Source organism: Gymnoscopelus braueri, assembly GCF_963280865.1.
Source record: "Gymnoscopelus braueri genome assembly, chromosome: 2".
NCBI lineage: Eukaryota > Metazoa > Chordata > Actinopteri > Myctophiformes > Myctophidae > Gymnoscopelus > Gymnoscopelus braueri.
Window position 1 is genome coordinate 15,526,470 of NC_137604.1, and position 27,175 is coordinate 15,553,644.

At 40.2% G+C, this 27,175-nt stretch overlaps 2 protein-coding genes across 9 annotated transcripts; both read right to left on the reverse strand.

The window, feature by feature from the left end:
* Positions 1-1,431: 1,431 nt before the first annotated feature.
* LOC308103454 (cell adhesion molecule CEACAM5-like) lies at positions 1,432-14,807 on the reverse strand. Of its 6 annotated transcripts, none has more exons than XM_080453426.1 (9): positions 14,475-14,807; positions 11,888-12,187; positions 10,440-10,724; positions 8,835-9,119; positions 8,388-8,471; positions 7,691-7,747; positions 5,410-5,454; positions 5,040-5,117; positions 1,432-4,716 (listed from the first exon to the last, which is right to left on the reverse strand). In XM_080453426.1, exons 1-8 carry the CDS (start codon positions 14,524-14,526, stop codon positions 5,062-5,064), a joined length of 1,164 nt encoding a protein of 387 aa, XP_080309552.1. In that variant the 5' UTR covers positions 14,527-14,807; the 3' UTR covers positions 1,432-4,716; positions 5,040-5,061. The 6 variants fall into 6 exon arrangements, with proteins under 6 accessions (XP_080309552.1, XP_080309549.1, XP_080309551.1 ...); XM_080453423.1 differs by having other exon boundaries at positions 7,679-7,747; XM_080453425.1 differs by having other exon boundaries at positions 8,385-8,471.
* A 1,320-nt stretch (positions 14,808-16,127) lies between these two features.
* Positions 16,128-26,247, reverse strand: LOC308103379 (uncharacterized protein). Of its 3 annotated transcripts, none has more exons than XM_080453325.1 (8): positions 26,143-26,247; positions 23,865-25,464; positions 22,633-22,760; positions 19,851-20,239; positions 18,829-18,905; positions 18,329-18,428; positions 17,962-18,065; positions 16,128-16,947 (listed from the first exon to the last, which is right to left on the reverse strand). In XM_080453325.1, exons 2-8 carry the CDS (start codon positions 25,188-25,190, stop codon positions 16,879-16,881), a joined length of 2,193 nt encoding a protein of 730 aa, XP_080309451.1. In that variant the 5' UTR covers positions 25,191-25,464; positions 26,143-26,247; the 3' UTR covers positions 16,128-16,878. The 3 variants fall into 3 exon arrangements, with proteins under 3 accessions (XP_080309451.1, XP_080309452.1, XP_080309453.1); XM_080453326.1 differs by having other exon boundaries at positions 16,128-16,940; positions 17,958-18,065; XM_080453327.1 differs by lacking the exon at positions 16,128-16,947 and having other exon boundaries at positions 18,329-18,400.
* Positions 26,248-27,175: the final 928 nt, after the last annotated feature.

Here is a 27,175-nt window from a genome sequence, read left to right on the forward strand (position 1 = left end):
AAGGATTTTTCAATTTACTTTTTTTTTATCATTACCTCAAATGATCTATATATTAGATGCTAATGAACTGCATAGTGAAATACAATGTATCAGTTAGCTGGTGTGTTGGTCCAGCTTCATTATTATGGGTATGATTATGGTAGTTTGTGTGTTTGCTTTGGTTTGTTTGCAAACCTCTAGAATGTGAATATGATTCATCTATATCCATCTGTTCCATTTCAACACCATGTGTCATGTACTACGTTTTCTCACCATCTCACCATTTTAGCCATTGTAATTTATTGTATTTTCCATGTAACTTTCCTAGTGATTATGTGCTAGGTTTCTTGCAACTTCCGACCTGGCATCCCTATTTTGGACATGACATTATAGACAAAAAAAAATCTAAATCTACAAAACAATAGCCTGTTAATAATGCATTTCAGACGTGGCCTGAGTGGTGTACCTGTACACATGGGTATGAGACACCAGGGGGAGCAGTTCTTCAACATTTAGAGCAAATTTTATCATCACTTTTGCTGTATTTTCCTCAAATTATTACCAGTTAGAATTCTAATACAAGCCCCCATCATTCTAAATCAAGTTAGGATTGGATCAAAATTGGTTTTAAATTGGTTATAAATAGAATGAAACCACTTTGAACATCACTAACCCATGGATTAGAAATACAATTATTTCATCCATGATCAATCACCATCACCTAAATACAACACCAAACAAAACAATACAATGTATATTCAAAAACAGTCATGGTTTTAAATGAGTACAACCCCTGCTCATTACGCAAGGGTGGGATGGCTCAGGGTAGAGGACAGAGTACAGCAACTTGCAATGGGCCTGGTTTTCAATATAAGCAACACACAGACACCCATGTACCTGTCAAAGTACTTCAATAACGTTAAAGACGCACACAAGCAAAACACCAGAGGGAGCTCCACCAATTTCGTTCAACCCAGATTCAAACAAGGCGTTACATTTGTTCTACTGCTATGCCACCAAAATGTGGAATGCCCTACCAACAGTCATAAAAAAGTGTGACTCCTTACCCTCCTTCAAAACCGCTCGAAAAGAGCGCTTACAGATGTCTGCAATTTGTAACTGGCCCCTGTAAAAAGTCTAAGCTTATCACCCCCACCCCCAACTGTTGACTGTACACATTTTTCTTTATTACTAGTTGTATATATGATGTTTTGCATATTATTGTATATTATTGTTTGTCTTTAAATGTCTCGATGAATTGAATACACAGGACCTCAATGGAAATAAGCCATATAGGCTTTTTTTTGCATTATCCTTCTAGCATCCTTTTGTAAAAATAATATTAGTACCTCTGTGCTTTTTTTGCAAACTGTTAATAAAGTATTCAATCAATCAAAAAGAAACACATCACGTTGTTCACTGTTTATTCAATGAAAAAGAACAGTGATAAAAAAGAAATGATCATGTTACATTCTGCATTCAAAGTCAGAAATGTGTAGAACAGATGATGAATGCAATAATATTCCATTCTGTGCAGGAATAATTTTTCAGGATTGTCATCTCTGTGACTGATAACCTTTTCAGTCCCAAACCATTTTAAATCCAAACAGATGTCACATTTATGTACCTTGAAATGTTCAATAATTCCCTAGATGTTTTTACTGTAGCTTATGTAGATTTAATTGACAATACAATACAGTAGATCTATATCATATGCCATAGTCCTGTCATGTGAAGCAATCGTCTACGCCGATGATTTCACACAGTCCTTCAAACAAGATCATTCCAGTCATCTTTGAATAAACCAAATAGAAACATAAGTAAAATGAACTTTGTGTTTGCACAGACCCTCTGTTGTGAAAGAGGAGTTGTTTTGAGGACTCTCTCTGGTTCATTTCAACTCTGTCACTTTCATAATATAATCTTACAAATAAATATCTGCTAATCCAGCAGGTTTAATGCTTTGTAGTGTGAAAAAGGAGCCAGTATCATGTCAACTATAACAGAGGCAAATGACTGCATTTGATCCTAGGCTGCATCTTAGTGAGAGTATAGGTTTTCACAGAACATCATTGGCTTTGTCAAATACTGGAAGGTGCGACAGGGTGATATAGAAGCCCTTAGCCTATACATACTGCACTATAGCCAGTGGTTTCGAGTGACAACGCTGTCGGTTTCGAGTGACAATGCTGTCAAAGGCAAAACCCAGATTCCATCCAGTGTTATAGCTTAACTACATTCATGTAAAAGGTATATAACACAACCTTACATAAAATGTATAAAATCACATTCTGCACATTACTGTACAAATTCCTCTTGTTAAGCTCTTGTTAATACTTTTCATTGATTTTATATTTATAAAACCCACAGACACACTTAACCACTGTGACTTATACAAAATATTCTAAATTTAGCATCGCGTTGTGAGCTTGTAGATCTGCTATTTTCGCAATTTACCAAATAAAAACACATAAAAAGCTGAATTAACACCGACAGCGATGACATTATTTACTACATGATGATCAAAAGGTCTGCTAGATTATTTTAGTAGACAAATTTCATTTTCATTATCTTTTTTTTTTACCTTCATTTAACCAGGCACGTCATTAAGAACAAATTCATATTTACAATGGCAATGACAGGAATGACAAAAGTAAGGTCATTCAAGTTAAAAGCAGATTAAATTAAACACCAAATTACAAACAAGCAATGCAAACAACAAAACAATCTTATAAAACAAGAAGATAAATTAAAATAAATAAAAACAAGTAACTAAGTAAGCCAGTAAGTAAGTAAGTAAGTAATAAAACAAACAAAAACAAGGCAAGTGTCATCCATTTGGCAAAATGTCTGACTGACCGACAGCGACATTTCTCCGAGAGAGGTCTTTAAAGGCTCACTTTGGGATAAAAGTGTGCAGTTTGAAAGTTTTTTCAAGGCAATCATTACGTTTTTTATTTACATGCTTTTCCAATACTTTTGATAAGCATGGCAAAACAAAGACAGGCCTATAACAGTTTGGATCAGCCGGATAGCCCACCTTGAAAAGAGGGTACATTACAGCTGCATTCCATGTGTGGGATTTCAACTGCGTGGGACAGGTTAAAAATATTTGCAATGGGAGCTACGATGATGAAAGGGTCCACCTCATCAGATCCTGGTGAGTTTTTTGGGGTCCAAAGTAGCTAATTCGAAACCTCAGTTATTAATAATGGCATTAAACAGCTCACAAAACAGATTCACACATGCATTATCTAAAGTGGGAAACAGGCTGATTCTAAACCATTTTATCACGGTATTATGTATTATTATTATTATTAAGATTTGTTAACGACTGATACAAAAAGGCTGCAGTCTTTATGAACACAGGCAGTAAAACAGACTTCTCATTAAGATTCAGCCTCCTTGCAAATGCTGCTTTTATCATTTCAACAGAGAGACTTCCAAGTGCAAAAGTAAATGGCATGAACCCTAGGCAACACACGACAGGGTAAATAGTAACATAAGTAGAGTGCAACAAAAGCAATGTAGTGCTTCAAAGAAAGGATACCAGGTAAACAGTCAAACCTACAGTAGCATCTGTTTAAACCAGCAGCGGTTCTCAAACTATAGGTTGCGACCCCAAGTGGGGTCACAGGAAGGTGTCCTTAGGTTGTGCATTGGCAAGTGAAAAAAACAGGAACTGATTTTGCTGCTCATAAACGTTATAGTTACATAGCAGGAAATATGTTCATTATGAGCGGGTGGCTCTTAAAATTGCTGTTTTGGGTGTTTTTGTAACTCTGAGAGGGTACATGGACAACGGGTCCCTTTGGTTCCATTTGTGCCCATTTGGCCTCACAGATAAAATTGAGAGCTGAATTAGAAACTCTGGTGGTTCTGACAACATCATTTTTGGCTAAATATACTTCGGTTGACAAATGTGTGCACAGAAACACTTCCGTTGCTTTCATTCATATTGTAGTGTTTCAGTGCCCCGATCTGGAATCAAACCCTGTTCTCCAGCTCAGCAGACCAGACAGGCAACAATCTGCGTTAAGAAAACTAGCTCGCTTGGCAGTGTGAGTCGCGGTCCAGTCTGTTGCACCGTATAATTCATTTATTTCATTGATAAGATAGGCCTACAAATCAGCAGGAATCACTGCTGTAATTTAATTTACTAATAAATATTCATATTCAAGGCCAACAATTTATGCTGTTATTTTAAGATATTTCCACATTGAAATTGCACTATAAATAAAGCGTGTTGTTGCCAAAGAAATTCCCCTCATAAAATGGGGTTGTGGTATAAAAACGTTGGTCTAAATCAATGGTTCTAAAAGTGGGGTCCTTGGACCCTCAATGTTCCTTGATGGGGTTCCAAATGGACTCTTACAGGTCTGTAACTCTGAGAGTAAACCCACATGAAACCAAATCTTAAGAGTTATGGGGGTGCTTGAAATGAAAAGGTTTGCCATTTTTAGCATTAGTGGACAAGCAAAAAACATTTAAATAACAAACACATGCGAGCAAGAGACAAACAAAGAGCTGCATAGTGTAGCTAGCGTCTATCACAAAAGGTGACAAGAAGAGATTCAAGGACAGAGAGTATAAAGTATAAATGAGTATAAGGCACTGCTCCTAGCTGACAATTGTAGGTTCATAAAAGGTGTAGGCCTATTTGTAACACCTTTTTTAAAAGAATTGTTTCAAATTAACCTTTCATTGTGATTCAACCTCCTTGTCAGGGGTGACTGCCTGGAACAAAAAAATAGAGAGAGAAAGAGAAAGAAGTGATTAGGTCAAATATTTTATGAACAAGAAAATGCAACACAATAAAATACAAATACAATTGTCAGAGAGAGGGGGAAAGAGGGGGAGAGGGGGGAGAGAGGGACAAAGGGAGGGAGAGAGGGGGAGAGAGAGAGAGAGAGAGAGAGAGGGGGGGAGGGGTAAGTGAAAGTGTTCTGGGGAAAAAAAGTGGATAAAACTGATGAAAAAGAATAAGAAATAGCAGTTAAAATAATAACATAACACAATAAATAAATAGATATGTAGTAACAAAAGAGAAACAGACATACCATTTACTGAATCATGGTGTTATTAACTGGATAGTTTTTCCACTTCAGATGTCGGATCACCTGCTGTTAGTGGAATTCCTATGATACACACAAGCACACACAAACATGCACGCCACACACAAACACAACGCAAAATGTCCGTTATGAGAATCAGAAATACAAGTGAATTTGAAAAAGGAAGACGAGAGAAAGAGAGATGTAATGTTGTTCATCGTAGCAGACCAGCATATTTTAATCAGATAAAAGACACATATGTTTTATGAAATCTCTCTAGAATTGTGTTGATGCTACTTTTGTTGCCACAGTGAGGTGAAATAAGAAAAGTGACAAGTCACTTTTTTACAGTATGATGGAAACCATTAGGACTTGCCTTCATTTCCATTCCCTGGTTTAGGTGCATGTTCAGTTGGAGCTGCTGAATAGAGAGGAAAAGATCAGTTTTGCTGCACGTTATTACGACTCATTACAAGTTAGCAAATCAACACCAACTTCAAACGATAATTCATGTCCAGATTTTCCATTGGTTTTGTGAGGATACTGGTCAGATATACCAGAGACTGAAAGGTCACTCCACACCATTTTACAACTCTGTTGTATTGCTGTAATGTAAGTTCAGAGCCAGTATTTATAAGGGCTCTAATAGTAGGAAAATCGGCCCTAAGTGCAACAAAAGTCCAGAATTATCAAGCGATACTTTCTTAAGGCTGATCCATACTCCTTCCGACCCACACCGCCTGTTCAGGAAGTTCCGGTTCAACTACAAAATGACGTCACTCGCAACTTCTTATCTAAGCAATACTTTCTTAGGAAAGAGCTCTGTTATGTCACCAGCAGAATGTAGGAGAGCTCAAGAGCCGATCTAACCTGTTGGGAGGTCCCAGCAGATGCAGGCACATTCAGAGGAAATAGAGATGTGTTGCGTGTGAACTCTTTACAGAACAAGTGTATTAAAGGGAGGGTAAGTGATTTATTTTGGTTAAAACAAAAATGTTTTTGTTAAAGAAAAGGTTAAAGCACTATATAGAGTGTTAGAGTTGTTCAGTAACAGGGGTATCCCTGTCTCTCCAGCTCTTTAGCAAACAGGAAATACATTTTCAGGTAGGTGGCAAAATCTCATCCAATCAGGAGAGAGTATACCCATTTATCAGCTTCATTTTTATGGTGTTCCAGTTCCATTTTTGTCCACTTTTTCTGTTTAATTTAACACTCTATATGAGTACTATCAGAATATAGAGCTATTTAACACTTATTTTAACCAAAGAAAATCACTTACCCTACCTTTAAAGTATATTTTTTGAATAGAAATGTAATGATTGTTGTGACTGACCTTGTACGAACGACTGTGTATCAGGTTTCTTATGATTACAAATCATCTGCCTTGTTGCCACAACAATCACAACACTATACGGCTGTTTAAGTCTGCTCTCTGACATCTCTGCTATTACTGCAGCACCTAGACTTGCTATCACTATTTGATCGCTCTACCCAATAAAGTACTTCATTGCAATGGAATTGCACATCTATTCCACATTATTAATTGTGTTAAAAGTTTATTTTTCCTTCTATAAAGTTTCTGTCACACACCTCGTCTCCGATTATACACAGGTTTATTCATTTCCCCACTATCCAACCATAGACATATTTAGGTCATTGTCCTAAACACAGATGTATGAATAGAGTATGAATGAGTGAATTGAAAAGTAATACCACAATGTATTAGTCAGTTCCCCCTGCATTCCTTCCCCAAAAGGAACAGAATGGAAACAAGCTTTCAGGATTTTTGGCGCTTTTATCCTTTTGAATTAACTTTCAATAAAGTGTTAATCAATCAATCAAAGTGGTTATGGATGCAATTAATTAACTACATCCTTGATATCGTGGCTAAATAGCCCAGTAATTTTAGCCTACTATGCAAATATTTATTTCCCTACATCAAACAATATAAGTAGATAGGCCTATTATAGTCTTTGAGTACTATTGGATAACATTCGAAGTGAAAGCTAAACTCATAAACCCCATGGCCTCAGTATCACACAGCTCACATCTCTGTTTTGTTGTGAAATGTGCAACGCTATGAACATTAGCAACACCAAATATTCTCACGTAATAGCAACTCTCTGCCAGGCGTCACAGTCAGTAGGAACAGTTGGTAACCCGAGGTTTATTATGCACACATAGATTAGAGCTGGTTATATATTTATTTATTTCCTTATATATCAATGAATCACCCGAAGAGAATTCAAATAGATTTCTATAATTGACTAAGTCGATAAGTCTGATTAACCACATAACTACATTATACTACGTTGCACAATGGTGGCACACAAATTGTGAAAATAGCGGATCTACAAGCTCACAACGTGTCGCATTGAGACATGGTATAATCTTGTAGATCTGTATTTTCACTATTTTATAATTGTTCATTCATTTTAATTGAGGCTAAAGTTTATCATCGTGATATTGATTTGAAGTCCTAACAACGATAGTTGTTATGCTCATCCCTGTGGATAGTATACTATATAATTTTTTATAATGACAATACTTTATAATTATTAATGCAGCTATAAATTAGTTGGAGGTTCAACTCCATACCAACTCACATCACAAACTACTCTAAGAATGTTGTCAAACTCACTCACCTTCAGCATCACCCTGAGGCTTAGACCGACACAAAGAAATCATCTTCATGAAATCATTCTTTATACGATCTGAGATTAAATTCAAACACAGTGATAACATAAGATAACACAACAGTGATATGCAGAGGTGGAAAGTAACTAAGTACATTTACTCGGTTTTACAGTACTTTTACTTTACTTGAGTATTTCCATCTTGTTTTATACTTCTGCTCCACTACATCTCAGAGGCAAATATTCAACTTTTTACTCCACAACAATTATTTGACAGCTTTAGTAACTAGTTACTTTGCAAATTTAGATTATTACAAAACATACATTAACCAGTTAAGCCCCATTTTATACTTTGTCTATTCGAGAACAGCCGATCTACAAGTTCGTAACGTGTCACGATCTGCGATTTTCGAAAAAGTGTGAAAGATTTGGAAAACTTTCAGTACTTTTACTTTGGCACTGTCAGTACATTTTTACTCAAGTAAAATAATGAATACAGACCGTTTACTTGCGACAGTATTTCTACGGTATATTGTGCTATTGCTACTTTTACTTACACTTACAGTATAACATTAAAGTATGTACAGTGGCAACTGACTAAACATTCTGATGTGAAGTTTGCTTGTGAAATTGCATGTACACTGTAGCTGCTGAGCAGTAACTTTGCAATCATGTTGTATGTTATATCTAACTTAAAATAAATAGAGAAACTTACCACGAAATATCACACCCAGCACCACACTGACTACAAGGATGAGAGCGAAGATAATGCCTCCAACAATCCCTCCCACTGATGTTTTTTCTGGAGAGAGAAAACAATTTATAACTGGGTTTAATTTGCTTTCTAGTCAATTAATTTCACCTAAATCTGGGGGACAAACTCATATCTGTCTGTCTATAGATTGCTTTTGTGTGAATTAGGGTCAGTTTTCTTTTAGAACATTTATACCAACATACAATCTTCTCGTACGGGGATCCCTGGCACAAAATATTTTCAGATGGGGGTCTGAGGCCAAATAAATATGAATTTGGGGGTCCTTGACATGAAAAGGTTTGAGAGACACTACGTTAGGAGACAAAATAATTGTCTAACGCTCAACAGTGCAGTGTAAGACAGTGATTTCATTTCTACACGACACGTCATGGAGTAGACTACATCGCCTACCTTCATTAAACGGGTTGTCACGGGGATCACTCTGCTCCACACTGACTAGGTTGTTCATTTCACAAAAGTATTTGTCAACCTTCTTCCCCCTGTCATCGTTGGTGATATCCCAGCGTTCAGGATTCTCTTCAGAGTCAGACACCATCCATTCCCCTTCATCTTTCTTCCAGTGATAGGTGATCGAACCTGAATCTTTGATGTCCCCTTGACAGACGAGTGTGCAGCTGGTAGAGGCAGATGAACAAGCCAGTGGCTTGACCTCCACCGATGGCTTTGGGACTTTCTCTGTTGTGGAAAAAGATATTGAACGCAGCTCAGATTTACTGGTGATTAGGGCTTTCGCAATCATGATTCACAATGAATTGCCATGTAAATAATTGCGATTGAAGTTGTTATTGTTTATTTGGCTTTCAATATTGGAATATAAATATACACTTTACATATATACATTTCTGCTTGCCGTTTAGGCTTTGTAAATAAAAATTGCACTGGGCAGAAATGAAATAACTTCAATATAGAAAGAAAGGACTGACAATAACTGGTACCCATAATCAAAATAGGCCAGAAAAAGGGCACTCATTTAATAATTTTATATCTACAAATATTTTCCAGAATAGCTGAAATAACCGATCTACAAGCTTATAGATCGGCTATTTTCGCAATTTTTCAACAGACAAATAGGTACATGGTGATTATGCAAAGATAATGGGGTTATCTCAAATAATTATGATTTAGGCAATTATGTATAAATCGTGACAGGCCTACTGGTGTCCACAAGCAGAATATTTTGATGAGGAAAACACAATGTTGGCTGGTTGTGTGATCTTCCTCACTTAACGGTTACAGTGCAGGTACACATAGGCAGAGTAAGGTGACTTTTAAATTCTTCCTATTAATTTTCTATGGAAGCAAGCAGGCGCCGGGGCGGCAATCGCGAAGGATTGTGGGACTGAGCTCGATCGTTTCAACTTCGGCAAATGGGAAGCAAATTTCGCTGGGTGCCAAGTGCCAACCAATCAGATTATTGAGCTTCTAGGACAGTGGTTCCCAACCTGTGGCCCGGGGGCCCACTGGTGGGCCGTGAGGATATTGCAAGCGGGCCCCTAAATAATTGGCAACACACTAAGATTTTAATGATAATATTATGATTCATATTTGATCAATTATCGATAAAGAACAAGTAAAAATCCTAACCATTCAAATTATAATTTTTCTTGTTTGTTTGTTTGTTGGCTAAGACGAGACTCTTCTTAAAGGAGTAGTTCACCCAAAGAATTACTTATTTTCTATCAATTACACACCCCATGACCGGTGGAGTCTCCGGTAGGAGACTCAATTGACCTGCATTTGAGTCTCCTACCGGAGACATTAGCATCTTTCCGCCGGTCATCAAGTCATTGGCTTAGGAATGCAACAAAAAACTAAAAATCTCCATGAATTCAAGGCTTTATGTGGTGTGTAATTGATAGAAAACAAGTCATTTTTGGGGTGAACTACTCCTTTAAGACTGGACAGGTGTGTATTTAAAAATTTGGATATTATGATAGAAGTGCAACGCATATCCATAACATTTATGCTTCACAGGAGGACACAATGCATACTTACTGATGACTTCAACTCTGTAAGTCTTGCTCTGCAGTCGGCCGTTGACCTCCACAGAATATGATCCACTGTCTTCTATGGCCACATTTTTGATGACCAACCTTCCAGTTTCCTTATTCAATGCTGTGCGTTCTTTATATGTCCCATAGTAATCCACATCAGGACCAAACCCCTCATCCCATTCTGCCACCTTATTGGGGCCATGTTTCCATAGGAAGCCAGAGATGTTCTCAGTAACAGAGTTGGCATCTGGGTGCATTTCATGGACCGCTCCCCATGGTAGGTATTCTGCGTGGAGAGAATGCAGTCAAGTTGAACAGTTAAGCAATGTAACCCTAGCGTCCCTATTCTGGGGCATACATTTGGTAAAAATAGTGTACATAGTACATAAAATAGTGTAATGTACAAGCTCGCTATGCATCGCTTTGCAACGCATTGAGCATTTAGATTGGATATTTCCAGCAAAGACATTTGGTGTGTAGAGGGAAATAGGAGCTCTCCCAGTGTTGATTTTGACAGCAGATTTTTAATAAAATTCTATTCAGTTTTAATCATATTTTAATCATCTGAAATGTTTTAGTTATTTGTCTAGACTAAAATGTATTTTGGTGTCGTAATGGCTGATTTTACACTTGGTTGCATGCTGAAAATAGCCGATCTACAAGCTCAACGCGTCGCGCTGACGCGTTGTGAGCTTGTAGATTTGCTATTTTCGGAGTGTAACCGAACATAAAATGTATCTTAGTCTTTTAGTTCTACTGGATCGTCCCTCACTAACATTTTAGTCTAGTTTTTATTTAGTGACGAAATTGTCAATATATTTAGTCTAGTTTTAGTCATCGTAGCTTAGTTTTTATTTAGTTTTTATCAGTGAAAAAATATAGTCGACAAACATTTTTCGTCATAGTTTTAGTCGATAATCAACACTGAGCTATCCCTCCCAGTAGGCTAGTTCAGGTTATATGGGACATAAAAGTGGGACAGCTATTACTTTGTAATAATGATTTCATATCTATTGGTTGCAAACATGGTGATTATTGGATGACTGCCGGTTAAGAGCACCTCCATTCTTGTAAAAGTGCTGTCTTGTCATTTGTTTATTGATAGTCGCCTCGCACCCCTATTACTGCTTTTTGTATGGAGGAGGTTATTTAGCCATTTCAAATCTTCTTTTTCCCTCTACACCAAATTGCCAATCTACAACATCACAATGTGTTGCAATATACAGCTTATAGATCCGCTATTTTTCACCTATTTTCACTGAATGTTCACCTAGGGAGTGCTAGAGTTCATATGGTTAACTAAGAGGTAAATGTTAATTATTGTTAACGTTAATTATTGTCTTTCTAATCAGTACAGTACAGTACAGTTGTAAAATGTGGACATTATATAGACATACAACACATATCCATAACAGTTATACTCCACAGGAGGACACAATGCATACTTACTGATGACTTCAACTCTGTAAGTCTTCTGTAGTCGGCCGTTGACCTCCACAGAATATAAACCACTGTCTTCCATGGTCATATTTTTGATGACCAACTCTACAGTTTCTTTATTCAATTCTGTGCGTTCTTTGTATGTCCCATAGTAATCCACATCAAGACCATAGTTCTCATCCCATTCTGCCACCTTATTGGGGCCATGTTTCCATAGGATGCCAGTGATGGTTTCAGTAATAGAGCTCTTATCTGGATGCAATTCAAGGCTCCAGTCCAGTGGTATGGATTTCATTTCTTCTTGTTGGGCTGTGTGGAGAAATTAATTTCAGTAAAGTTGAACAGATAAAGCAGTCAATAATGAAATATAGTAGAGTGAGGGATTTAGCAGCAAAAATATACCAGACTAAAACTAAAGTAAACCAAAATTCAACCGTAGCATAGACACAATCCCAAAGATCCAATGATGCACAGCAGGAGAAAACATGTGCCATGTTCATTTCAGTACACAGCAAAATGTAGAATTATGAAAAACTGTACATTAGCTTCATACAAAAAATGACTAATAGCAAAGAAAACATTGTTTTACATTATAATTAAATCAAATCATACTTTACTTATAAAGCACTTTTAAAACAAAAGAAGCTGACCAAAGTGCTGTACAAGGTTGAGACAAACAAACAAAGCATCAATAAGCGCCCATCGGTGCACAGACAAATATGTACATTGTTAAAACACATCAGGTGCCATTAAGAGCCAAAGAGAATAGGTGGGTTTTAAGTAGGGATCTGAAAACCTCAATGGACTGGGGAGAGGCAAGTTGTTCAGCTCAGTGAGGTACAGCAGAGTTAGCCCGTTTAAAGATTTAAAAGCAAATAAAATCAATTCTAAAATTGACAGGGAGCCAGTGAAGTGAGGCCAGGACAGGACTGATGTGCTCACGTCTTTTTGTGTGAGAAGGCAAGCCTCAGCATTTTGGACCAGCTGTGGGTGCCTGAGAGATGACTGCTCTAAACCGGTGTACAGGGAATTGCAGTAATCGAGTCGTGAGGAAATAAAGGCATAGTTGTTGTCGGGGGTGATGGGCCTTGGAGTCTGAGTTGGTGACTTATTTCAGTGACCATTAGGGCTACATTCAGCATTATTCTCCTTGAAGCATGCATTTGGGCTATTTAGCCTTTGTGTTGAATACAACCCAACCAATCCTGCTATCAGCTATGGGTTGCTGTTTTTTTAATAAGACACGTATTTTTATAAATAATTTATCATGCTAATCACTTATTAATGGACTAAATATATTATTATATGCAATTTATTATGTAACCATGCATCTCCCTACAAACAGTTATTTGTTTTATATAAAGCTGGCTGCTGCATGGCATTGGGTGGGTGGGTGTGTGACTGTTGTACTATAACGTCATTGTGAGAGAGAGGTCAGGGGAATTCCAACATCTGTGGAAGTGAAGGCTGAAGTGAAGGAGAAATTGATCATAATATACAGTATTTTAACAATATAGTCAATAACCATAATCCTATAAGCAATCATGCAGACTAGGGGTAAAACAGTTAATCAAACCAATCAATTTCATCGATTATTTGAAGAAGAAAAAAAACATCTATTTTTATGTAAAATAATCGATATTCAGAAATAACTAATGCGTTGTGAGCTTGTGGATCTGCTATTTTTGTAATCAGGCTTAAGAGGTCACTTCTTTACCACCCTCTAGTAGTTTTTTATGAAATGAAATAATAATAATAATACAATGAAATAGCCTATAAAGCCTGGTGTTTAAGTGGTTAATGAAACTAATCCATTTAGTGAATTATAAAATTTTAATTTAATTTTTTTCCAGTTGTGTTATTCATTGATATAGGCTATATATATGGAAGAAGAAAAAAACATCAAAACAATTTGCTTCTCAATTAGGTATTCAGGCAGGCCTACTTGAAAATAAAAAATATAATAATAGAACAATCGGCTATAATAAGATAATCGATAGTTGCAGGCAGCCTAAGAACTCACTCACACTTAACTTTGCGCTAGCCTACTGAAGTGAAATGTAGGCTAGTCCACATGTGGGGACAGCTGCGGCCCGGGTCTGCCCGTTAACCGGCCGTTACCGTTAGATAGCGGGAAACAGACTCCTCCAGTCCATTCATGCCAATATTTGACGCACTGGAGTGACTAAGTGTTATTAAAAGCAGTTAAACGCAGTTTAATAAGCCTAAATAAAATAAACATCATAAAATGTGTTTTGGTGGGTTTATCATATTGACAGACAGGATTGGGTGTGTAGGCTTTTGTGTCCATGTTGTAGCTTAAATGTAAATGTTTTAAACTAAAGCACCACCTGATGCTATGATGAGAAGAACAGCAGCTGCTAACAGACACACACATCTGTTGCCAGCCAGGCTACAACCGCTGGAATCTGTCAGTGGTGTAAAAAATAGGCCTACTCACATTCTTTTTACTAAAGTAATATATTATCAAAACCACAATGTAGAAATGCTCTGTTACAAGTAAGAGTCTTGTTTTTTACTTGAGTAAAACTTTTACTCAAATAAAAAAACAAGACTTTTACACCACTGACCATACCTGATGATATGCTGAGGAGAAGAACAGCCGCTGCCAACAGAAACACACACATGTTGATGACAATTCCTTCTGATTCATGCCTGGCTACACCCTCCTGTTGAGCTTACAGTCCCGGGCATTGTCTTCTGCGGTGGAGAACGAGCACTTTATTTTCATGATTCTCATGATCTATTAGGCCTACATAACCTTCTATTGATAGTTTTACCAGTTGTTCATTAACTGTGACACTTATCTCTCTAATGTGACTTCTCTGATCGCTCTGACTGTAATGTTCGAGAAAGAAAAGAAAAGAGCGGACCGTTAACTATAGACATAATATGCCTGTGCCCTGCATGACTGTCCCACAATTCCTCTTGCTCCGGATAGGATAGGCAGGAGAGAGGAAACAGTGTTGCCAGATTTTGCGAGAGAAATAAGCAACCTGGTCCAGTTATGAACTGATACAGGATAGGTGGTGGGCAAAAGTGACATTTGGGCACCTCGATGCTATGGCTATTCTGTCTTTTTTTAATGTATTTGAAAAATTGTCTCATGTAATGTAAAGTATACATGATGTGAACATGCACGGTATAATGATAATGATAATAATAATATTAATAATAATAGTAATGTAACAGTATACATGATGTGAAGTGAACATACACTGTACATCATTATCAGACTTAAAGGAGAATTTTGGACTAAAGTTTTCTTACCTTTTCTATGACGTTATGATATCTTAGGATGAATGGTACAGTAGAAAATGTTCATAACTCCACCCCTGAGCCGCCACAGCTTAAAAGGTGCGCGGATAGGCCTTAGGTTAGATCACATATTTTAATACCTTTTATTTTATTTATTTTTTGTGAGATCTGACGTTCATAGTGACAGAACACTATGCAACCAAAAAAAAATCTCGCTAGACGAGATTGAAATCTCGAGATTTCAATCTCGTCTAGCGAGACTTCTGTTTTTTTTTTTTTTTGGGGGGACAGTGTTCTGTCACTATGAACGTCAGATCTCACCAAAAAAATAATTAAAAAAAGCTATTAAAATATGTGATCTAACCTAAGGCCTATCCGCGCACCTTTTAAGCTGTGGCGGCTCAGGGGTGGAGTTATGAAATTTTTCTACTGTACCATTCATCCTAAGATATCATAACGTCATAGAAAAGGTAAGAAAACTTTAGTCCAAAATTCTCCTTTAATTGTATCCTTCAACTTCTTGTTTATGCTGGATATACAGGTTTTATAGCAATTTAAATATGCAAATGTGTATTGTTGACTTTATCTAAGAAACAAAAACCCTCGGTAAAACGCAGCTTAGGAGGCTGAATACGGTTTGATACTGCTTTCTTCCACACTCCATACCTCTAGAAAAGAGAGTGCTATCTTTTATTGTGAGTTTTTACACCTTATCTCTAAAGTGGCATCTTAAGGCATTTAAGACGCTCTTATCCAGAGTGACTTACGAGTTATAAAACCTATTTTGTTTTAGAACTCCACCACTTACAAACTTAGTGTCATATTACAGTAGACAGGGCAATTTTATTTGTAAAAGAACATTTCAACAACCAGGCAATTCAAAGCTCTTTACACAATTAACTGCTTTCAACATGGTGTCACCAATTTTGGGCATGTCATTATGAAAAATGAGAGGCGTTGATGAGAAGTATTTAGGCTTTAAACCATTCAATGTTTTATAAACCAACAGTACAATCTTGAATCATAAGTATTTTGATCAGTATCACATTTCAACTACAAATTCTGTATGTTGCATGTTATATGTATACAAAAAGGTAGAAAGAACTTATTTAACATATCGTTGCTGTCCGGCAGAAACTCCATTTCTCCGCTTTTGCATTTCTTTTCCATAAATCAGGGCCATTGAACACCCTTTACGTCTGTTTGTTGATTAAAAAAATATTGAACCAATGAAAAGTATTAAAAAGCGCTCCTGACAAAACCAGCTAACTCCATTGGATCCTAAAACTTTCTGCTAAACCAGCTAACTCCACCAAAGGGGGGTGGAGTTAGCTGGTTTAGCTGACTCCAGGCTCCACCCCCTTTTGACCTCAAACCTCATTGTAAGCTTGGAGGTCCATTCAGCTGTTCTTATCAATGATGAACTAAACCTCCTAACTCCGCTTTTTGTTTTGTTTTTGTCATTTCCTGAAAAAATTAACATTTTGGAGTTAGCTGGTTGCTGCCGGACAGCAGAGATATAACATATTAGGGGACACATAATATGTGCACATTTTGAGATTGTTGAATTTGAACTTATTGAAAACATTATTAATATTACTTCCCCCACATCAGGTCAAATGTATCAAGGATCTTCAGAGAGTAAGATATGATTATTGTTGCAGTTTTGATCAGATCTGTGCTGAGAATCATTTGTGCCCTTGTCCTCGGTTGAGCTGCTTTCATTTTAGTTTTGTCCCTCTCACAACCGTCATGATCTTAACAAGAGGTTTGGGACTGGTGCCTGCATCCTGAGAGAGAGAGAGAGAGACAGAGAGAGACAGAGAGAGAAAGAGACGGAGACAGAGAGACAGACAGAGACAGAGAGAAAGAGGAAGGTAGACACATGGCAGAGTGACAGGATGAGAAGTTGATCAATGATCAGAAACCCTGCTACAGAGTAAAATGTGGAATGTTAATCTGACTGAATCATTTTCACCTTGTAGAGTTGCTATTTTTGAGGGGGGGGGACATTTAAATTCCCCTCGATTATTTTAGAAAAATGTATGTTTTTTTTTACATAATAGATTCATTCAGTTAGTTCGATTACTGCTGCACCCCTAATAATGATCTGTTTATTTATTCCACTATTCATTAGTTGAGCCAATCCAAGCGATGAGTGCAGGACTAGCCTATTGTTAAGTGGCTGTATTTCTGTGTATGTCACAAAAATGTGCCCACAAATATCTCCACTAGAGGGTGTTATTGCTCAACTGTTCACACCAAGCTTTGTGTTGAGTTACTTTTTTTTTAAACACCCACCAAGCCCAATAAACAGTACATTGTCATTATGACAAGCAAAAGATTGAAAATGTGCCCAAATTAGGGACAGCAGGGTTAATGTAGTTAAAGCAGAGGTGATAATAGGAGCCAAATGCTACAAACAAATGAGATTCTGTCCAAAGGTTAGAGCAGCTATTCCCAACCTGTGGGCCGGAGCCCACTGGTGGGCCGTGAGGATATTTTAAGAGGACCCCCAAATAATTGGCACAAAACCAAGATTGTAATGATAATAGCCTATAACATAATATATAAAATATATATATATATAATTGTCATGGTATTTGTTTCCTTTAAAATATTGAAAAGTGGGTTTTCAATGTGATACCGATAAAGTATACTACACTGTCCTAGAGGTGTTTATGTTCCTTATTACAGCACTACTGTTTTCGTTGTCTGTTTATAGCTTGTAATTCAGTGGAATGAATGTTTGGTTTATTGTATTGAGATGACTGCCGTGTATTTCCTGGTTGTCCTCTACTAACCTTCTCCTGTTTTCCCTGTGATGTCACAGCGGTGTCTGGGACTTTGTAGAAGATGGATGCAGGGAAGACTTGCAGGGTGGAGGCCAGAGTCAGCGATGACTGATCTGTTTCAGAGAAACCCACTGGATTATGTCACAGATTCCACGCCTTTCATTTCCCTCCCGTAACCGAAACTCTCAACCAGGTTTTATAACCATTTAAAGGATTACGGTTCGCAACTTCGCATACAGTACTTGTGTGGATTGTTGCTTGTAATGATACTAGGAGTTGTAGTACTCTATACTGTAATTTACTCCTGATAATAGTGTTGGCTAAATACTTAAAATCTTCCACAGACAGAAGTGACTACTGCAGTGGTTAGTCTGACCTTGACGAAAATGCCGCATCCATGGTGGTCTGTGCTTCCGCTTTCTGCTCAGCCCGATACGATACTTCTGGACTGAAAAGTCCAAAGCAGAGCTTACAAACTGATAGAGAGAGAGACAGGCAGTCAGACAGACAGACAGACAGACAGACAGACTGTTACGCCCCGGCCTAGGGGAACCTAAGGCGCAACAAAAAAGTGGACTCCCTCCTTCCCAGTCCCCAAACACAACCAGGCAACACCACACAGGAAAATATATGACTCTCTAGGGACAGACAGACAGACAGACAGACAGACAGACAGACAGACAGACAGACTCGCGGCTTGTCGTGAGCTTGTAGATCAGCTATTTGCTGCAAAGATATTCAGTGTAGAGAGAAAAGGGGAGGTACCGTGGCCTAATATAGACCCCTGGGGAGCTCCGGTCAACCATAATAGGGTTTAAGTTGTTGTAACTAGTCAATAGTCTCATAAGTGCACAACTTAACAGCTCAGTGACTCACCTTCACGGCAGAGATGTCTGGAAGGAGTGAGGGATTCACAAACTCCACAGTTTCATAAATGTTTAAAGTCCTGGGCGCTGTTCAGATACAAGAAAGTATTACTGCTGTGCACGTTAACATTATCTATTGTGAAGAACATAGCTTTACTCAAGGCAGAGTTTTACTTATTTTACTATTTTGCCGTTGTTTTACTTAAAGGACAACTTAGCTTTTTACAACCAATGTTTATGTTTTAGCTTGTAATTTAAGTAAATAAAAGATGAGAGACATAAGACATATTTAGCCTAAATATGTCTATATAGGCTAATTATGTCTTTTTTTACACAATAAAAAAGGTCCTGTGTGGTCTTTGATGGCCAGATGTGAGTTATTGGGGGCTAGAAGAGCTACTGTAAATAATAATAAAGAAATCGCCGCGTTATTGTGTAAAAAAAATACATATTTAGCCACCTGCCCGAATGCCCCCGCCCACTGTAAAAAAGGTCGCGAAAATTGCTAAAACTATAGAAAGCAGTAAATAAATAAAAATTAACACTCATCTTTTACGGTATTTACAAGCTAAAACATAAACCTTGGTTGTAAAAAAAACAACGTTGTCCTTTAACTCATCTCCAGTGAAATACAAATTTCCTAATTGTTCAAGTCAGTGTTTTGAATTTCAAGTGCTGTATACAAATATTGAAAGAGCTCTTAGGAGTTGCTAGTGCAGTGACACAGATCACCCACCCTGCCCCAGCTTCCCTCGCCCGAACACGGCCAAATGTGTTCATATGTAGACGCTCGGCCAAGCCGGATGCACTGTGGTGGATTCAAATCCCTAAACTCTGCAGGGGTGGAGGTACTTTACCCCTGCGCCACCCGAGGGGCGGGCTTGGGAAGTTGTGTGTTGTAATACCTCTTACAATATCTGGAAGCTCATATTATGATCATCTTCGCAAAATATTGAATCCCATATCTAAAGACTCCAGACACAGCAGTAATGCAAGAAACATGTGGACTGTGTCAAACAAGTTTAAACTCACACATATGTCCTTCGTTACTGGACAGAAATGTCACTGGTACAACAGAAATGATCGGCCCTCCATCAGACCCGGTCACTTCCTGTCTCCTCGCATCAGTTTGGTTCCCTGGGAAACCATCCTCATAGACAGATTGGTCCTCTGTGTTGTCATGGTTACAGTCAAAAACATCCTGCGGTAGGGTCCGACCTGTTTCACCGACCGGATCGGACCAGCTTCGGTTTTGATTGCACAAACCGAGGCGAGTCCCGTCGTCATCTGAGTGGGACTGGTTGCGTGTGCATGGGGAGCAACTTGAACTTTTGATGGACGTGACGGGTGACCGCTCCTCTCCTGAGAGAAGCTCCTCTACCGGGTTGACTGGGCTGTAGCACTCGAAGGAGCTGACCGAGCTGTCAGAGACACAATGATGGTGAATCACAGTTAACATAACTATCACCAGCGCCATTGGCACTGACTATCACATTCATTGGAGTTATTCCACACATTTGTTAGTATTTCGAGACAGACACAATTGATTCCACCACACAGTCTGTACAGAAGAGCTGAAAATATACAGGAAATAAAGCCAATGTCCCGCCCACTTTGCTTTTGCAGTCACAGGAAACCAAATTGCTTGAGGCGTTTCTAGCTTGCTACTGAGCAGAAATAGAAATTCAAAAATATATTTTAGAATATAAGAGGCTATTGTTTGCCCGGTTAAAGTGATCGTTTGTGCATTACTCTGTCTCTGTCATTCTCTACTATATCGATAGACTTTTTTCCTCTTGGGATCATGAAAAGTACACAGCAAATGTCATGGCAATCTTGCCATCACTGCTTGAGATATGTTGATCACAGACAAACAGATGCGGGTGAAAAACATCCTCCTTGACAGAGGTGTTTGGTCATTATCATTATTATGGCTGTTAGAATGCCAGCCAGTTAACACGATTGTGCAGGAAACTCCCAAAAACTATGCAGAACAACGCATGTGAACTAGTGTGAATGCACGTAGGTGAGTGTGCAAAGCAGAAAGGTGCTAATGACAAGATGACAGCTATTATGAAATCATGGTACAGTGAGAGAGAGAGACAGAGAGGGAGCGAGAAATAGAGAGGAGGAAATTAAAATAAAAGAATGAGGATGCAGACAAATGGTTCTATCGAAACCCCTGCTGTCTTGCTATGACAACAATCCATCTGGGTGAGTTTGCATTTATCCACACCCGGAAGTCCTTGTAGAGCCTCTTCTAGAGAATGTTTTGTTTCCCGAACTTAAGTAGTTATTTCATGTATTTTTGCGAATGTGTCTTTTGGGTCTCCAGCTGAAAACCCTTGAGCAACCTACTTAAAGTTTCTTAACTAGTATACCTCAACTACAATGTTTTTTCAGTTGAGTAACCGTGCGTGCGTGCGTGCGTGCGTGCGTGCGTGCGTGCGTGCGTGCGTGCGTGCGTGCGTGCGTGCGTGCGTGCGTGCGTGGTGTGCCGTTTTGTATGAGAGGAGAAGTGGAGGGAACCGGTGGTACCACTCAAGAACAGATACACCCCCAGTGTTTACAATAGCATCGGAACCCATACGTGTGTACTCCCTTCACGAGACATACAATTACCTGGGACATAAAATTAACATCGCAGGTGAATGGAAAGAGCAAGTTGACAACATCCTGTCTGAGTATACAGCTAGGTTGGACCTGGTTGACAGATGTCCACTGCCCCTGTCCATGAAGCTGGAAGCTGTCAGACAGGTGGCGCTCTCCAAAGTACAACACCTGTTCTCCAATGTTCAGATCAAACAGAAGGTACTGTGTGAGATGAACAACAAAACTGTGAGCCTGGTGCGAAAATGGTTTGGACCCAATTCACACAGTACACGTGACATTATCTTTCATCCAAAGTGGGAGGGAGGATTGGGGCTGCCAAACGTGGAATGGATTTGCACCAGCATGAGGATTTCCCATCTTCTGAAAATGCTGAATAACGACGACAAGGATGTTAGGGAGCTGGCTCGATCCTCCCTGTTCCTGGACCTAAGGAGGCGTAAGGTCCCACTGGCCAGGGAGTCAGAGCCCCACTTCCTCTGATTCAGGAGGAAACCCAGCGGAAAACTCGACACCCGTTCCGCTGGTTTTGGTGTCTGGTCGGACTGGCCAGACCTGAATGACCTCTGTGTCCGCACTGGAGTGTCGTTAGAGTGGGTGCGGTCTGACTCAGAGACTGTGAGGGTCTACAACTGACCCCCTCACCCAGGTCAGGGCAACAGTCTGCTGGTCACAGTCACCTGCTAACAGCTACAGGTGCCAGACAAGTCCTCATGGATCTACACCAACATCAACAGCAACAACACTGGACTGGACTAAAACTCCAAGGGAAACTTGCTTGTCTTCCCTATGCTGATCACTCTGTCTCACACTCATTCCTTAAGAACACTGCACTCAATGAGGACATCATCACATTCACTATAAAAGCCAGACTACAAGTCCTTCCCACCAGACTTGTAGTCTGTGGGACTTATTGTATCATGAAGACGTATTCCATGATTTTGTGATGTAATCTTACTGCACCTTTAATATTTGTGTCCTTGTATACTCTCCTTTGTGTGGACATAAATGTGTGTGTGTGTGTGTGTGTGTGTGTGTGTGTGTGTGTGTGTGTGTGTGTGTGTGTGTGTGTGTGTGTGTGTGTGTGTGTGTGTGTGTGTGTGTGTGTGTGTGTGTGTGTGTGTGTGTGTGTGTGTGTGTGTGTGTGCATGTGCACGTGCGCGTGCGTGTGTGTGTGTGTGTATGTGTGTGCGTGTGTTTTCACCTTTGCGAAATTGCGTTGGTGTTGTTCGGTTCACTCTTCCCCCTGTTCTCTCCTTCCTCTTGGTCCATTCCTCCCCCCTCCTCCCGTCTCTGCATTCTGATTGGTCTGGGCAGGTCTTGATACAAAGCCTATCAGATTGCAGGAGGTCAAAAAAGGGAGAGTTAGATATTTCAAGGTTTTGATTCACACATCTTGACCAATGTGTAAAACATGTTTTACAGCATGGCTGAAGACTAAGCTCTCTGATGTGACAATAAAGCTGATTCTGATTCTCTCTCCTGACTGGATAAAATTTGTATCCCAAACTGAAAATGCATTTTCTGTTCATAAGAGCTGGAGACCCCTGTTACTGAACAAACACTCTGTGGCGATGGGTACTATGTGAATACAGAGCTATTTATCATTTAATTCAACAGAGCAAAATCACTTTCAGGGTAGGGTAAGTGATTTTGCTACCCTCGCAAGACACTTAACCCTGAACTGCTCCCCTGTGCGCTCACCCTGAGCCACTGCTGGGTCTATGCCCTCTATCTATGCAGACAAGTCATTTCCCCTTGGTGGTCACTACCAAAGAGCCTACACTTCTTTTTTAACACCTCAACTACTGTAGGTGTACAGAATACTTGTCACATGGATCTGATATGTAGGGGGCCATGCAGAGGTATGAATCCAGAAAAAAAGGGTGGGGAACAAAAAGTGACCACTTAATCCGTCCTATGACATGCTCAAAATTGCGACGTCAGGTTCAAAGTGGTTAATGAATGTATGGTTTCAGACAAGAAAATGTGGCTATAGCGTGTGTGACATGTCGATGGATGGGCGTGGATTGAGAAGCATTCAACGCCGAACTAAAATCTGTAAAAAAAATAATTAAATAAAAACTTGGGAGGAATGTCAGCGAATGAGAGATGCTCTCCGCTCCTCCAACAGCTACAGAAGAGATGCTTTTAACGATGTTCTTAACCTGGTGGTGATGCTTTTAACAATGTTGGTGACATTTTGTGGCTGTGTGCATGCATTTAAAGCCAGCTCTACAAGCATCCCGAGATCTTGTAGATCTGCCATTTTCAGTACGGGACATGTACGATGGAATATAAATTACATCATGCATGCAACCATGAGGTGGTTGCAGAAGAAATGCGTGCATGCGTGCGTGTGTGCGTGCGTGTGTGCGTCTGTGTGAGTGTGAGTGTTATAATAACATTATAAATAATGATACAAATTAAACTCACCAAAGCCATTTCACCACCTTCCTGTCGCTCTCTGCCCACCTCCTCCCGATGGCCTCCAGTTTGCCTCTCCTGTTCTTTTCTGTCCTTCAGTCTATCCACCATCTTCAACGTTGATCCTTGATCGGTTGCTCCATCCAGAGGATCCTCAAATCCGCGGGGTACCGGCAACAGGCCCGCTGCACACGACTCTACGTTCTGCACCTCTCGAGGTTCTTCTAATCGCCTGGCTGCCTCCACGTTTGTCTTTGTCTTGGGGAGACTGACCGATGCGGCGGGGGCGTCTTTCGTAAGAGGACAAGCCTCTCCGCCTGGGCTACCTCCGTCTCGTCTCCCTGAGTCCAGGTATTGGGCCTGGGGACTCTGGAACTCGATGTGAAGCAGCGTGACACCTCGCTTTCTGCGAGGGGGCTTTGGAAAGGGTGCAACCCTACCCCCTGTTGATCCTCCTCCAGGCCTGCCCGCCTCCTGACCCAAGGGGGCGCAGGGGACGGGCCCCAATGTTGCCCTTTCTCCCAGCGGGGAGGAGTTCTCAGCTACGACAGAGATCACCCTGAAATGTTTCTCTTCCACCACTTCTTCCTCTTGTTTATTTTCCTTCCCCTTTCCATTTCCCGGATCTTCCTCCCCTTGACTTGCACTTGATGATGTAGCTTTGCTTAAGTTGGACATTTCATTTATTGCCTCCTCCTCACCACCTGCCTCTGTCTCCGGCGCCGTGAAGAGTTTCTGAGGTTTTGGAGGTGGACTTGGGCGGTGTAGCAATGGCGAGAGCCTCTGTCCTGCTTTTGGCGAGGCGGCGCCACACTCCGAGCTTCCGCTCCCCGCCACAATAAGAGAATATTTTCCAGGCTCATTGTTTGACCCAGGGTTGAAGCCCAGACATTGGCCCATGACCTCGGGAGGCTTCTGCTTATTGGACGGAGTGGCGTAGATAGCGTCTTTCCAAGGGTCTTCAACATCAAGCTCGTGGTCTAACGTTTTCCCTGTTGTAGGAGAGTTCCGACGGGGAGAAGAGGACCGATGCGGAGCCTCTCTCCCAGTACCTGTAGACCCTTGGTGTGACCCTGGGCTTTCCTGAGGAGACTTAAGCCAGGGCTTGGGGGCCACCGGGGGTGGAGTTCGCATGGCATCCGTCGAAGGGGGTAGAGCTTTTCTTCTCTCCAATTGGACATTGGCAGCGGGAGAGGACCCATCTGTTTTCTGTGCTGGATCTGACATTTCTGTAAGACGGAAATTCATGATCTTCATGAACCTCACTCTTCTGGCTAGAGTGAGGTTTGATTTGCAGACCGTGACCTTCATCGTCTTCTCCGTGGTCAGATCCATCTTCCTCTTCTGCACTCACTGTAAAATCGTCAACACTGACTTCCAGAGCTGCGCGTAGAATGCTGTGCGCTAGGGAGAGTGCACCGATATGGAAGGTGGCCACATCTGAGCAGGCCTGAGATCTGTGCATGTCACACAGCTGGCGCGGACATTGTTCTGTGATCATCAGCGATGAAAAGCAGACGTGCATCACCATGCATCACTGTGTCTGGCTCCCTGCGTTCGGCGACAAGTCGCAGCCAGGTGGAGGAACACAGTAGAGGACCACGCCCGTCTAGTACAAAACAACACGTCCAACAGAAATAGGGGATGAGACACCGATTGGATTTCACATAGGCCTACCGTACCAATGTACACAGTCGTTATGGACAAACAGAATCATTGTCTTATTTGTGTGAGCATTCTATGACAGTGTCTATCGTAGAGCACAATAAAGGCATTGTACATGCTCCTTTACTTCTATGAAGTGTTACACCACAACAGACCTTTAGCTAAGGCAATGGGACTGCGAGTGACATGTCGATCATTTGACCAAATAATGTACAATATGGCATGACAATGTATACAGGTGGCCTACTTGAATACTCTGAATACATTGTGCAGTATCGGTTTGAGCAATCTATACAGGATTTCTTTCAAATGCAATTGTTTTTATTATTTTGCAATTATTTTAAGTACAGTGGCACAAACAATATCAGCTCACTGCATCAGTCCCACAAATCGTGAGTGTTACTTTAACTCTGAGAGTACACATCTCGTCCAAATGGACCGTTATGGGTCTGTAACTCTGGGATTGTACAAATGAAATATCAGAGTTAAATTAACACTCAAGTTTTTACTGTCCTACTATTTTGGTGACGGTCTAAATACAGTATAGTGCAGTATAGTATAGTGCATAGTCATGTAAAACTAGGTCATATGTATGTAATTTAAGCTAAAAAACATTTCTTACCATTCAAGTCCCTCGACAGGTTCACGTCTGGGTCTCTCCCCTCCTCTCTCTCTCTCTCTCTCTCTCTCTCTCGCTCTGTCTAAGTATTTCTTGCTGCTTTTTCCTGAGGTGTTTGGGGTTTTCCCCCAGCGCTCTGTGATGCTCACAGTCATTTCTCACTACAGCTGATCCAACCTGTTCCTCTACCTCCTGTCTCCCAGCAACGCCAAAATTGAGTAATGCCCAAGGTATGCTCCATCAACTCATTGTGAGCTGGTAGATCTGCTATCTTTGGTGTGTCACGCACCAAAGATAGCAGATCTACCGGCTCACTGGCGCACAACTAAGTATACATCAAGCATAACTCCTAACTAACCCAATAACCCCCGACCCCTAAATTCCTAATCACCCTAACTCCAACCTGAATCTTTTCCAAATTGTATAAGTCTGACTATAACCTCTTTTTCACCATTAAAAAAAACATTGATCGTGTGAGGACCAGGAAAAATGTCCTCACAAGAGCGTGTACACACACACACACCCACACACACACCCACATACACACACACACACACACACACACACACACACACACACACACACACACACACACACACACACACACACACACACACACACACACACACACACACACACACACACAGAGGGTCCCCAAACAGAGCTGGGAAAGTAGAACAATTCCAAGGGCCCAGGGCTTTTTGAGAATATGTCTGTGACAAAGCCGACAGAAGCACTGTCAGTTTCACACTTGACAACACTCTAAATGCGTCCAAGTTTATTTTCTGTTTCTGTTTGTGAATATCAGTAGACACAGGAAATAAACTTGGACCCAAGCTGTTCCGTTACTCACTGACAGGTCTATTCGATAATGCTGTAGTTACATTATTGCTGCTCCAGCTCATCTCGTTCAACCCAGATTTGGCACAAACATGGGGTTAAATTCGTTCTCCTGCTATGCCACCAACATGTGGAATGCCCTACTAACAGACATCAAAAAGTGTGACTATTTACTCACGACCCATAAAAATTGGTC

Excerpts from the sequence above, each read along its gene's own strand:
- LOC308103379 (XM_080453325.1), bottom strand. The coding sequence starts at position 25,190 with ATGGATCTGACCACGGAGAAGACGATGAAGGTCACGGTCTGCAAATCA. Across the intron at positions 22,761-23,864 it reads AAGGTGGTGAAATGGCTTTG|GCTTTGTATCAAGACCTGCC; the intron begins GTGAGTTTAATT and ends GCAATCTGATAG. Across the intron at positions 16,948-17,961 it reads CACAGGGAAAACAGGAGAAG|GATGCAGGCACCAGTCCCAA; the intron begins GTTAGTAGAGGA and ends TCTCTCTCTCAG.
- LOC308103454 (XM_080453422.1), bottom strand. The coding sequence starts at position 14,526 with ATGTGTGTGTTTCTGTTGGCAGCGGCTGTTCTTCTCCTCAGCATATCA. Across the intron at positions 9,120-10,439 it reads TTACAGAGTTGAAGTCATCA|AGAAAGTCCCAAAGCCATCG; the intron begins GTAAGTATGCAT and ends TTTCCACAACAG. Across the intron at positions 5,118-5,409 it reads ACCAGGGAATGGAAATGAAG|GAATTCCACTAACAGCAGGT; the intron begins GCAAGTCCTAAT and ends TGTGTATCATAG.